Genomic DNA, 14,137 nt, shown 5'->3' on the forward strand with positions numbered 1-14,137 from the left:
GGAACCAAAGATTACTTTAGTTTGAAAAATGACTTCTGCCAATCAATTCATTGACTAACCATCGCAAATGTTAAAAACGTTAACTGTTCCTTTAAATTAAAGTTATTTGAGGTTTTACGTAATACTGAAATGGCTTTGGATGGACTAAAAATCCAAATCTTCTCAAAGAAAAGCTGACTTTTGTTTTAGTCTTCCTTTGAATGCTTCCTCACTCTCAATATTTAGCACTACAGGGAAAAAAAAGAAGTTACATAATCAGAGGGAGTGTCTACAGGCAAGCAAAGACTGCCATCTTGGGTGACTTATGGCACAGTTGCTGAGTTTGGCGGGCGCTTGTTAATCAGATGGGGCCCAAACGTGCTGGGGGAAATTCTCAACGTTTTAACCACATGCTCATGAAGAGATGCCGCAGCCTTCATCGGCTCTCAGTCTCGCCTCCACAGCAGTTACACTTGACAAGGCTGTATATAAAGGCAGGAAGGGGTTCCTGTTTCTGTTTCATAGCAGCACCTATGCCCCAGTGGCCACATGGTAGCAAAGCCCTTACTGGCATTCCGGTGAAGTGTTGATGTTCTGGAAGAGTCTGCTGCAGAAGTGAAAGAAAAGTTGCAGATTATAACAAACACAACAAACAGGAAGTAAGTCTGGCAGGATGGGATTTTTTTTTTTTTTCCTTTTTTTTTTTTTTGGCTGAGCTTCAGTATTTTAGTCAGTTTTAACAGGTAACAAAAGCTTGTACAGGAAGAAACCAGAAAAAAAAGTCAGTCTACTTTGGCCTGTTAAAAGCCACGTTCACAGATATGGTAACAAAATGAAGCTGGACATTACAGATGCAACATTTGTACTGCAACTCTGTTCAGGCCAAAGCCTCACAAAGGTATGTTTAGTGACAGAAAAACAGCAGTACAAATAAATCAGACTAATATGGACATCCAATCACATCAAGGGATAGACAGCCAGATGAACAGGTATTTTATTTATTAACCCCAAGAGAAGTGCGTTGTTAAACCAAACAGCACAAACGTTGCTACTCCACGGAGACAACCGTCTGGCACGCGATATCATCTAACAGCAACACGTTTGTCACAATACAAACTATGAGAAGGCAAGTGTATGTGTAGATCTCTTTTAGGTTTCATGGATTCTGTACAGACAGTCACAAACTCAAAGTTTGAGGCGCAAGAAATAACTTTTAAAACTATGTGAAACCAGTTAAGCAGACTGACAGTTCATTTTCCTCAAGTACAGTTAATGATGCCTGCTGCCTTTAGCGGAGGAAATAAACACTTACACTTTGGAAACTAATGTGACGGCCATCGGTAATGAGTAAAGAACAAACTGTACATTTTGTTTTTGACTCAAGCCCTAACAGGAAGTTTGAACAGCATCTGTGGACCGGTTTCTAAGGCAAAGGGTTTGCTCCTGACATTAATGTTTCTGTGATGAGCACCGAGTGAGCTTAATTAACATGCAGAAAGGCGTTAAAGCACATAAACACCACACCATTATATATATATACATATCTGAACACACTGTAGATAAGTGTACAAATTCAAAGGCGTAATCTGTCCTAACTTTGTGTATAAATTAAATCGCTTAAAACAGTTAAGTTCAAAGCTCCCTCAGTTAACTGGCCTCTTACCTCAAAGTTGCATTGATACTGTTCTATTTACGTTTAGACAAAAATAACACAAGTTCATGTTTAAGCAGATTAAATGATGAGATCTTTCAATCAGCTATAGTTATGAAGGCCAAACGGTGCATTTAAAAGCTCCATGCACACATTGGAAACATTCAGTCATCAGTGGTTGTTAAATGCAGGTGGTAGGGTCGAAGGATTTGTGAAAATACCTCTGAACCACTGTGTAATTTATTAGTTTTTGTTTTACTTCATACAGATAAAAGCGCCAGCTCAAATTCTTAGAGATCATTGGTTGGAATGAAATAAATAAATGACAGTGAAGCAGGTTTTCACAAAGACACCACAACTGATGGCAATCAAGATAAAGCAGTATGATGAACCAATAAGTTTCAGGTTGTGATTCCTGTGTAGTAGTATGCAAGTAGTAAGTAATTCACCCCAAGGTGGCAGGTGCAACTCACTACATGAAAGTTTAGTCGTACAGAGTGAGATTTTGTGTACCACTGATGTGCGATGGAACAATGATGACAGTAAAGTTGATAAAGTCTGAAGGAAAAACCTGCCACAAGTGAAACAGAACCTAGTAAGAGTCGGAGGGGGGAAAAAAGGAAAAACAGAAAGGAAAAAAAGTGGGGTGGACGTGGTTTGTTTAGAAACCCAGAGGATGAGGAGAAACCACTCCTCCGTTCTCCACCATAGCTGCAGAGATGGCCCTCAGGTTTTTGAAGAGCCGCCTGGACTCACCGGAGCGCAAAGTCTTGATGTCGCTCATGATCCTCTCATGCGCCTGAAGGACAAAGGCATTTAAAGCAAGTTTAAACATTTCACCTCCAAAACTGATGAGTGTAATTCATCAGGTATTTGCCAGCAGATATGTTGGACAGCGAGGCTGTTTATACAAATTATTTCCCTTCACTTTCACTGTACAATATTCAGTCTAGACTTAGGATTCAAATCATTTCAGACATCTTTTGTCAGCGTGTGTCTTACCTCCACACACCAGGTCTCACACAGCATCTTTTCGTGCTGAGCTGAGGCATGGCCCAGGCTCAGAGAGCGTGAAGCCCTGCGAAGGAGAGGAAAAAGAAATAAGAAATGTATCTCTAGGCTGCGTAGGAGTACGTATGTGGGAAAAAAAAAAAGACCATAGCGAGAGTGAGTGAAACGGTGACAGAGAGTTAAAGGTGGTTAAAAGAAAGAAAAAAAAAACAAACGCACAAAGTAAAAACTTGACAATTAATTCTTTTATTTGAATGTTTGCGTACCTGGACAGGACAACCACCATGGCGTAGAGGTCAATGGCACAGTCTGCGACTCTTTTCAGGACAAACTGTTCATCTGAAACAACAAAGTGCTGAGGATGAGTGGTGAGATGACTTATCACCAGCTCAGTACACTGTCACAGAACAAACATAACTAATGATACGAGGACTCCTCATTGTTGCTAATGAACCAAAATAACTGGAAATGATTGGGATGCTATACACCATGACTTTCTGTGGACAAATCATAATTCTGTTTAAGCTATTTAAGAACTCAAAAAGCAATCACAAGTGTCTGAAATGACATCGAACTGAAATGCCAAAAATGTACCAGCTGGGGATTTTCTCCACAGATAGTCCAACTCCCACAACATATTCTTCTCACCTTCCCACATATGCATGCACACACGCTTACCAATTATCTTCTTGCCATGTTTGATGAGCAGCTCCTCAATGACCACTCCGAATTGTTCGATGGCTTTAACCGCCTAGAAATGGTCAGAGAGAAATAGGCCACGTTAAGACTAAAGGCAAAAAAAGCAGAAAATGCTAAATCACAGCATTAGCCAAAAAAAAAAAACAGTTTGCCGTGTCAAACTGTCACTTGGACTCCTACTCACTCTGTCCAAGCTACATTGGGTAAGCCCCTGCAATAAATGTGTGGAACAGAAACAGTAACATACCAGTTCACCGCTCTGTGCCAGCTCAGGATGTACAGTTCCCTGCAGTGTGAGACCTGTGGCCAAACCTGCCTTCCTACAAAGGTGACAAAAGAGTACAGTATTAAAGCCTAAAAAGCTGCTTTGGGCTGCAGATACACATATCAGCTGCAAGTGAAACATGAGCAATTACACAACTCATTTATTAGATTATTATTAGATGGATGACTGAAACATGCAGGTGAAACTTGTCCCGTGTGTCTGAGGGGTTGTGCACGAAAAGAACTAGTTCATATGACGTGCTGTTTATACCTGATCTGAAAAGCCACAATCAAAGGCAGAGTGTAAGGCCAACAGTCACACAGATATTGTTTAAATACTGATTGGCAGTTTTCAATACATCAGTAATCCTATGTGTGAAATCCTTCACAGTTGAGTGCTGGTAAGTGTTTAATAGAAGTGTTGGAGGGGCGAGGAGGATAAAGAGGATACCGAAACATTTTTTTAATTAGCTGGGTTAGAGAACAGTAATAAGAAGAGCCTCTGCCTGCACTGTAACAGCATTCAAACAGAGCACGTCTGAAAGCGCTAACGAAACTACTGTAGGAAGTTTTCAGTCACATTAAAGTGAAGAGAGCGGGAAACTGGCATTCTGTGGAGGCTGTGTCCTGGCAATATACACAAATATCAAGTAAACAATCTTTAAACAAACACTTCACAGCTCTTAGAAGGAGGAACTGAGTATATAAATATACCCAAGTCCTGGAAATGTGACTTTTTTGTTTATAGCTACTATTTGTTAATGAGCTGTTTCTGCTCAGATGTCAGTTACAACTGCAAAGTGGCTTAATGAGGGATGGAACTGACACTTTTATTACAAGTTTCCATCTCTCATCAGTTTCACACTGTCCTGCCGTAGATAAGATAAGACAGAGAGAAAGAAGCGTGTGATACAACCTTTTGGCTCTCTTTGTGATTTCGCCTGCCAGCAGCCCGGCGTTGCCAAGCGGGTTCTTCAGGGCCTTCTGTAAACTCTTCAGCTGGTTACCGGCATTCTGGTGGGAAGCAGAGCGGGACATTAACCACAAAGGCAACTGATTAAAGGCACTGGAAAGATACACCCTCCTACAGTAATCAGCTTCTTACTATAAGTGATGGGATCCTACATGAACACTGGATTTTCTACCAAAGTCAGAACAGTTTTGGTTACTTCACATGAGAGATTTCTAGACTCCTTTCCTTCCTCTACACTCTCCTTCCTAGGTTTAAGTGTGTGAGATAGCACCAATCAAAGGCTCACTTAGGCTCATTTGCTTGTGAGAAAATGCTGTCAGTGCGGCCAGATTGTGCGTTTCTCCACCGACCCACTACGCTTCTTTTTATTTGAGTATATGGGTAAAGATGGTTCAGAGTTTGTGGTATTTGTTTGCCCCATTTGATTGGATGATCTAAAGTTATCATTATCATTCTACTGAAGTCGCCCTTCCTCTCCTTTAAATAATAGAGAATGACATGAGATGCTGTGTGCTCAGCGTTTTAAGAAACAGAGGAGATTTACAAGGCACTGAGTGTCAGGAAACACAAGCTTAACACAGATTCTTGGTGTAAAATAAGAACAGGGAAGTTGCTTCTCGATCATGTATTTTAAAAGCTACAAGATGTAGCAGTGTCTTGTAAGTGGTGTAGGAAGTACTGTTTGAGCTTTTTTGACAGCAAGCAGAAATAACTTCCTCTCGGCGGAACGTCGTTTTTCTCACAGACATTATCAGATCAACACGGTCTGAGTTAAAAGGATACAGCTATGGGTTTCATGTTACCTGGAAACCATTGAGTGCCACGAAGAGCCTGAGGATGTCGTTGGTGCCCTCAAAGATTCGAAAAATTCTCAGATCCCTCATCACCCTCTCCACTCCAGAGTCCTGCGCAAACAGATGCAGAAAAAATGATGAGATTTCACTTATTGTTCAATTAAAACCTATGCAGAAACTCCCTGAAGTCCACTTTTTTGAGAAAATTTTGCAGTAAAATTCACTCTTTATTTCATTCTGTGGATTTTTTTGTAAAGGTGGTGAGAACCACAAATGAGCTGTGCCATTTCTCGTATCTTAAACATACAAGACATTTTGATCTTGGCTTCTCATGCTAATTAGACTAAGGCAGTGAAAACTCCAGCTGCAAACAGTAATACAGGCAATCGCTATTCATTTCAGAGCCTTTGAATTTTGCATGTGCAAGGGGCTGTTCGTATTTTTAGGCGGCACAGATGACACATTCTGTCCAGAAGAGCAGAAATGAAAATGTACAGGGCACACTTCTGATTTAACTTCCTTGGTGAAATGAAACCCTGAGTCAAAATGCACAGTGTGAGCAGAACTAATCAAAGCCTGTTTTATCACTGTTTTTTTCCCTCTTCATTCTAGATAATGTCTCGACCTAACATATAGGCCTACGATAAGTAGATCTCTTAAGATTAAAATGTTTGATTTCTGATGAGGTTTCGATTCAACTCTGTGGGATTTTCTGAAACTCTAAACTGCTCCGTTGGTAGGCTAATTTGGACTAAATTGTACAGGTTACTCTGCCTACTCCATGAAAGTGCTTGCAGAGTGCAATATGCACCCGGGTTGCCACCTCTGCAGTTTTTCAAAATGTTGTTTCATGATTGGGCAAACTTTCCACTGTATTGAGGCACAGCAGCACATCTGTTTGAGAGGTGGCCTTGTGTATCACTTGGTTTATTTTAAGAACAGAGACAATATTGTTTACACAACTTAACTTCGCCCCCATATGTTCAGCTAGCTTGTACCAGTCTATTCTTGTGGTGGTTGGTTTTTGTTTTTTTTTTTTTAGCTGAGGGAACCATCACTGTGGTTTCAGCACCTTCTTAACATGAGCGTCTATCACATAGTGAATACGTGACTCAATCCCACAACGGTAAAACACAGCATAGGCTGTATATAAGGTATGTGTCTTTTCTCAGAAACAAAGCTATCACTACAACTACATATATACATCTGTAGAGGTTGTCGGAAGCCTGAAGCTGGCACTCGTATTAGTGGCTGATCAGTGTTGAGTTAATTAAAATAAAAGGGTTGGAGCGAACGGTTGGAGCACACACTACGTGGGCACAAAGGCCCTGAGTGCCCGGATCGACACGCAGGTGGGCACACCTTTGGCTGCGTGTCATTCCCCTACCCTCTTTCCCCGCATTTCCTGTTAAACCCTCCGAGGCAAAATGTGGCTACTGATCCACGCACAGCTAATGTAGAAATAAACTGTTAAATAAATATGTTCAGTTAAAGTCACTGCAAATAAAGAATTACCATCATGCTAATATTGTTGGTTCGGTACACAAAGCGAGGAGGTAAAGCACGAATAAAAGTCCCTGGTACATTCAACAGTACCTGGAAGTGAGAAGCATCAGCAAATAAATCGTCAACTAAAAGTCCATTCTGCACATCCCTGTTTGAGTTTTCACCGCGTGTGAAGAAGTATGACGACTAAGCAAACAGATCAATAACAGATTAGAAAAATGAAAGTTTGGTTTGCAATAGCAGAACCACTGTCATGTTCTTTGAAGAACCAATTCACAGTAGTACAAAAGTGGAACCAAAAACACAAGAATGTTAGTCAGCGATCTGCGAAGTGTTTTACGGTCTTTTATTTCTGCCTTAGCACGTAACTGCTTTGTGTTCACTGGCAAAGTTAAGTTTTCTTTCTCTTGATTATTTTTTTTTACTCGTGGTTGCTGCTCTGTAATCACTTTGTGTCCATGCAAAATCCTAATGTTGATACAAAAATGCGAGTTAAGCTGCTAAGTTGCTAAAATGGTTCCAGCGTTTCTGGAAATGTTCCTGCATTGAAAACACCATTTGAACTCAGGTTATTGTGGTAAAAATAACAGTAAATCCCCAACTAATTAGACTAAGATTCATCTGTAATTGCTTAAAATTCTTGGTTTTCAGAAAAAGGGATAAAACTTAGCAGCTTCCTCATTCATCCTTTCTTGTGCTTTGTGACCTAAAGCAAATGTCACGTCACCATCTGCCGCTTATCTGGATCCGGGCCTAGGTCGTGGAGGCGACTGCCGCCTGGAGTTGGGCTCAAACCCACGACCCAGAGAGACTGAGTCTCGTACTCTGCCAACTGAGCTAACAGGGCGGCTAAAGCAAACGTGCCATTGCTTATTTACGTTGTGATATAGTTGTCTTATTCATTTGTTGTGTTTGCGTTTTGCGCACTGCATGTGGCAATACCTGCCTTCACTGGGATATTAAATGCTAAAATTTACCACGTGACAACACAAACTGCTAGCGGGAATTTTTCACATGCAATTTCTCAAATGTCATCTTTATGTAACAGGATGTGGACTGAGCACTCACCTTCATGAAACCCATACCGCCCATAACCTGAATACACTCGTCAGTCACGGTCCATGCCGCTTCCTGTCACAATTGGGGGGAAAACAAACAAAAGAGAGTGAGCTTTTGCTCTGACAAACACACAATAATCTTTATTCAGCAAGCACTGAGACATTTACTTCCCCTACCACTGTATTTCAGTTTTCCACAGAATAAGGAACATCATAAATGTTATGAAAGATGTGCTGTGTTCCCCAGAGTGCTAGCATGTATAAATGAGTAAGAGGTAATTAACATACATACAAAGTGTAAAATCATGCAAAATTTTCATGGATTTCCTGGTTAATGCTGTGTTACTTAAGTTCTTACAGAGGCAAAGATCTTGCTGATGGCAGCTTCTATCTGGAACTCGGTTGATCCACTGTCCATGTTGCTGCTGATCATGTAGGCCATTGACTGCAAAAAGATGAAGTCAGATGAAGAAGAAGTCAGTGTGGACACATGGCGTCTTGTTCATCTGTGCTGCAGAAATTTACTGCAACAGTACAAAAATAATGCAAAGATCACACTGACTACATATGTGTAAAGGTAGGTTAACATAATGAGAGTTTGTGCTTCAAACTGCTGGTAATGTTAGTAAGTCTAGTAAGTAAATGATAAAGGTTTTGCTAAGCAGGCAAAAAATTACTGCTGTATAACGCAGTGACAAGCCACAAAGATAAAGTCTCAAAGTGTGAATAGTGCTGTTGCACAGAGATGTAAAACAGGAAAAATGGCTCATTTTAATAGATAATGGTAATGAGAATTAACAACAAGAGTTTAGTAAGGTGGTCTGACCTCAGTGACATATTGCAGCATCGCCATGCGCGCCATCTTTTCCTGGATGGCTCCGTAGTTGTGGATCTTGTTCCCAAACTGGGTTCTGTTGGCTGCATGATCCACCTGATGAAAAGAGGAAAATGATGCTCACTGTCACGCTGTACTTCATCTACAAAAGGTCACTGCTCTCACATGAGAACACATCCTTTACACGTGCTTATCCCGCTCAGCTAATAAAATACTGAGGACAGGGATTCCCCCATTTGAACTTTGTGAAACGTTTCTTCACTGTTCTGTGTTCTATGGAATTGCAATAAAACACAAACAACAAAAGATTTGTGGCACGCTACCAATGTCGGAAGAAAAAAAAAAACCTTCTGGTTTATATTTTTTCTGATGATGTAACTGCCAAACAGGTTGAATCATGTTTCAATAATGAGTCTATTGCTTCTGTCCTATATTAAACTACTGCCTGTGCAACAGTATCAGTACTACATGTTGAATACAAAGAGTTCAGTTCTCTTCTCACATATTTTATGTGCTATTTTTATGTTATATATTTTTATTGAAAACCTAATTCAATTAAGCTGTTACTGATATTGCAACATACAAGTCTGGTCACATTCAATGTTTAAGACAATGTTTAAGAAAGACAAGAGGCATGACCAGAACCCATCTGAATCTTCAACACCTGTAACCTCAGCAAGAAGATGCATTATAGAAACAGTCCATACTGAACTACAAGACGGGGAATTTCCCACAAACCCACAATGAAGGAAATACATGACTGAAAGAGGGGGTGTAACCCAGACAATACAGATAAGAATCAATGCAGACGATGGGAAACACAAGAGCACATTCAGAGATGTAAAACTGTGACATGAAGAATGTCTAAATTCACAAGAAGACCTCCACCTCTACTGTCTCTCTTCACACCACTTCCCTTCCTGTCTACATAGGACTATAGGTACTCACAGCTTTGGTGATGGCTCCCTTCATGGTGCCAGAGAGGGCGGCCGCCATGCCAAAGCGCCCGTTGTTGAGGATGTTCATGGCTACCTTGAAACCTCCACCAACCTCACCCAGTACACAGTCGGCTGGCACGCGAACATTATCGAAATAGACCTCGGCTGTGTTGGACGCCTTGATGCCCATCTTCTTCTCTGGAGGGCCACTGCGAATAAGAAGACGGGACAAGAAAGATTTAGGGAGTCCAAAAAGAGAAAAAAAAAAAAATCCAAACTCTAAAGGTGACTAATTCATTAGCATAAAAAAAACACTAAATCACAATTCAAAAACATCAGTTTGCTGAAAACAGTAAAGACAAAGTGTGCTCACTTTGTCACTCCTCCAAAGCTCCTCTCCACGATGAAGGCTGTGATCTTGTCCTTCATCTCCCCAGTCTTGGGATCCTTCATGGGTGTCTTGGCAAACACAGTGAAGATCTCAGCCAGGCCTCCATTGCTGACAAGGGAAACAGGTTGTCACATTAGAGAAGGACACAAGCAGCTTCCAGCCACTGTGTTAAAGGTCATATTATGCACTGCTGCCTCCTTGTGGTGAAAGCGGCTATTAACTGTTCCGGTGTGTTACCACTGTGACCTCACCTGATCCAGATCTTGCTTCCATTGAGAGTGTAATATTGTCCGCAGGGGGACTGAACAGCTGTGGTCTTGATAGAGGCGGCATCAGAGCCACTGGCTGGTTCTGTCAGACAGAAGGCGGCTATATTCTCACCTGGAGGGACGAACATACAAATGCAGTGTTAACAGTGTTTGCTGTTGTATACTGTGCTGCAGTTTACAGGTAATGATGATTCTAAATCAAGACACTGACAAGTGCTACACATTATACCTGTGGCAAGCTTGGGCAGGTACTTTTCCTTCTGGGCCGGATTCCCAAAAAGCAGAATGCCCTTGAAGCCAATCGACTGGTGGGCACCCAGAGTGATGCCGACGCCCAGGTCATGACTGCCAACGATCTCAACCAATCGGGCATACTGTGACAGGCACAGGTATTATCACATTAGACTCACTGCACCCACCTGTTTACACAGCTGTAAATATTGACAATATTTACTAATACGTGTGCGTTATTAAGTAGATTACATAAATTTTATCAAGAAGACGTACCTGTGTGTTTGTGAGGCCAAGGCCACCCAGGTCAGCTGGCACCTGCAGGCCAAAGGCACCCATCTCCTTCAGGCCCTCCATGGTGTGATCCTCCACCTTCTCCAATGCATCGTTCTTGACAGGATCATTCACCTCCTGTTCACGGGAAGGAGAAACATGAAAGGTGAGAAGTGACAAAGACAGTTGTGAAGTTAGACAAATTTATCCATGTGCTCAAAGAGGTTTAAAATTACCTCAAAAAATTTGTTGACAGGTCCCACAAGCTCTCGTAGGAACTGCTCCTGCTCCTCGTTGAGGGCTGCGGCACAGATAAGAGTGATTACAGAGCTATTTCATGAAATGTTTTAAAACAGATATTGCCATGAGTATTCTCTGATTTACCTGAGGGGAAGGGAAACACCTGGGCAGTTGCAATCTGCCCCTTGAAAATGTTGACGGCAAATGATTTCGACTCCTGGGGAAAATTAAGTCAAACACAATAAAGCTTGTGCAAACAAACAGAGCTAAAGGTGCCCCTAGCTATCAACTGGCTGTGCAACTGCTGTGTATTCCTGAGATTCAACACATGCAAACAAAAGTATTTACTTTCATCTCTGTAACGAAGGACTTCGTTATCGTTGACTGTCGGGTTACGGTGTTGTAAATATTATTGTAAATATTGTGCACGGTGGGTTTTGGATATTGTTTATAAATAACTAGACAATCTATAGTAATGGCGAAAGGCACTTTTATTATATATTTGGCATATAACATTCGAACATGAACGTTTCACGAGATAACAGCAAAAGTGGTTGCGTAATATAGTTATCATATGTGCGGAGTCGGCCTCGGTCGGATGCCGGGGTGGCCGCTCGGCTCCGTCTATAATGAGAGGAGGTCGGTTAGACTCCGTGGATAGCGGACGGTCCAGAATTGGCGGACACCGGCAAAAGTGATGAAACGTATTGTGGTATTTGTGATAAGAATAGTGGAAGTGCCAAACAGAATTCTTCATGCTATCGTTAATACTCACCTTCTGCCTGTTTTGCGTTCACCTGGGGTGCGTCAGGGAAAAGAGTCCCCTGGGTAACGGACGGGGTTAATAACGTTCCGGGTGCAGCCAAGTGGCAGGGCAAGACAGGGGGGGGGGTACGAAAAACTGTCTTATATATATCATTATTGTAAATATGTTTATGGTGTTTGGTTGAGGGATTATTTTACAGCACGCAGGTTATTTTAAATATTTTTTTTGGTTAAATCTAATAATCATATTTTTCATATTATCATATTTATAAATCTATATCTATGAACACCTGTGAATGGTTTTGTCTAATTATGCCTACCAGGCCACAGTATAAAAGGGCGCCCATTTTAAATCTCTGTGGTCACTGGCTAGGCCTCACCCTGTGTGTTGCTATACCTGTGTTACAAAAGAGAAAATAAAAGAAAATACGTATCTGCATTATTCCACCTTTGCCTTGGCATTTTTATTCCTCTGGCAGTCTCTGGTGTCAGAACGGCCTTTCTAACAATCTCATTAAACATTTGTAAAGCTGATTGTTTTTTTACCTTTTGCATTTGCAGTTCTTTCAGATTTATAAACCATTTTAAAAACAGAGAGTGATGAAACATGTTCTCAAATATAATAATGAATAACATACCTGAGCAACTGTCTTCTTTTCCACTTTAGTGGCAGTATCACTGCCAACTGCTGCCGGCTTCTCCAGCACAGCCTAAAGAGGAACAGCAAAACACACTTCAGTAAGAAAACAGGGGAGTCGTAAGTAACTGAACCTTGGCACAAAAAAAAAATAAAAACATATAAATTGATTAAAAGGAAAGCACACCGTACATTGTGTATGTTGCTTAAATAAACAACACGAGACAAAATGTCAGACCAATGGAGATGAGAGCTTAAATCAGTGAATCAACATTATTTATGACACCAGCCTGCTTCAGTTCTGTCTTACAGTGAGCAGCATGTTAGTTTCAGCTGGGAACACAAAAGTTTATTTTACTGTGTAGTTAGCTAGATTGAACCCTGCAATAAATCCTAAAGTGGCTATTTTGACATTTAAAATGTGTGATAAGAGAAAGAAGTATTATTATACCATAAATACAACCACAAGTCATCCATTACCAGATCAATATAAGCTGCAGACATGTCACATTTCTCCTGCTTGTTAGATAAAAACAAAAAAACACTGTGCCACTGAAGAGGCTTTTAATGTGTGTTCAAAAGGCAAATATAATTCACTTCCACTTTAGGATGATATATAGCTCTTGCTGACACAAAAACATTTGGTTAAACCTGTTTTTGTCAGTGGTGGATACGCAGCAGTATGAAGCACAGCGTGGAAGACATCTACCAACAACTGTCTGCCCTGAACGCTGTCCTGGACAACTGCAGTGTCACCCACATTAAAAGATGTCACCTTTACCACTGAGTCATGTGACCGGTGAACTCTCACCCACTTCCAGAGGGAGGGGGATGTCAACGTTATGTCAGCGAGCCCTCTCTGCATTTACCCGAAGGGTGCCAACAAACAAATAGAAATCTAGTAAAACCACGGACTATAACAAACATATCGGACAAAGTGCACATTAAATCGTAATATGTACGATGTTGTAGGCTCTTGTTATCGTACCTGTGCGGCTTGACTTGCGTAGAGACGGGAGTTTTGCACAGCAAATACAGCCTTGGCCTGACCTCTGTAGCCCAGACAAGAAACGACAGGTCATTTGAGCATTGTTGTTTAGTTTTTTAAGTATCTCATTTTCGTCGAGGACCAACAGATTCATAAATAGCTTTAAAATGACCAACCTAGAAACCACGGGAGGAATCCTGAGAATGGTGCCGCACAGTGCGGAAGACTGGGTCACTTTACGAAGCAGCATGATTATATTTTGTTCTAAAGAGGAAAAAAAAACAGAATTCATCTTTATTAGCCAAATAAAATACAAACAAATGACCAAAACACGGGCGGTTAGCTAACAGTTACAGCGGGTAGCATGCAGCTAAGCTACGTAACGTTTTGTAACTTGACCACTATCGAGTCGGTGTTTTCATTCCTCCTACAAAAAACAGGAAAGGCCAGTAAAAATATTTGAATTCCTTCTATCGAAAAAACAAAAACATCATTCTTTTTAATCACAGACCTGAGCAAGTTATATGATAACACGTCCCCGACGTCCGTGCAGAAGCCAACTGTTCCCTCAAACGACCTGATTTTCTCTTTTAGGTTGTCTGTTGCCCCACCGCGGTGCTTTATGGGATATGTAG

At 41.2% G+C, this 14,137-nt stretch overlaps 1 protein-coding gene across 1 annotated transcript; it reads right to left on the reverse strand.

Moving 5' to 3' along the window:
• Positions 1-643: 643 nt before the first annotated feature.
• On the reverse strand, positions 644-14,114 carry acadvl (acyl-CoA dehydrogenase very long chain). Its single transcript, XM_041030929.1, has 21 exons — positions 14,014-14,114; positions 13,679-13,766; positions 13,503-13,566; positions 12,516-12,587; positions 11,257-11,329; positions 11,109-11,173; positions 10,876-11,010; positions 10,598-10,742; positions 10,351-10,480; positions 10,082-10,207; positions 9,719-9,917; positions 8,762-8,866; positions 8,294-8,380; positions 7,946-8,008; positions 5,381-5,482; positions 4,521-4,618; positions 3,588-3,660; positions 3,320-3,392; positions 2,908-2,980; positions 2,633-2,708; positions 644-2,429 (listed from the first exon to the last, which is right to left on the reverse strand). Exons 2-21 carry the CDS (start codon positions 13,750-13,752, stop codon positions 2,292-2,294), a joined length of 1,971 nt encoding a protein of 656 aa, XP_040886863.1. The 5' UTR covers positions 13,753-13,766; positions 14,014-14,114; the 3' UTR covers positions 644-2,291.
• Between the last annotated feature and the right edge of the window lie 23 nt (positions 14,115-14,137).

The sequence above is a fragment of the Toxotes jaculatrix genome, chromosome 23, assembly GCF_017976425.1.
Source record: "Toxotes jaculatrix isolate fToxJac2 chromosome 23, fToxJac2.pri, whole genome shotgun sequence".
Taxonomy (NCBI): domain Eukaryota; kingdom Metazoa; phylum Chordata; class Actinopteri; family Toxotidae; genus Toxotes; species Toxotes jaculatrix.

Excerpts from the sequence above, each read along its gene's own strand:
- acadvl (XM_041030929.1), bottom strand. The coding sequence starts at position 13,752 with ATGCTGCTTCGTAAAGTGACCCAGTCTTCCGCACTGTGCGGCACCATT. Across the intron at positions 10,208-10,350 it reads GGAAGCAAGATCTGGATCAG|CAATGGAGGCCTGGCTGAGA; the intron begins GTGAGGTCACAG and ends TTCCCTTGTCAG. Across the intron at positions 9,918-10,081 it reads AGCTTTGGAGGAGTGACAAA|TGGCCCTCCAGAGAAGAAGA; the intron begins GTGAGCACACTT and ends TCTTATTCGCAG.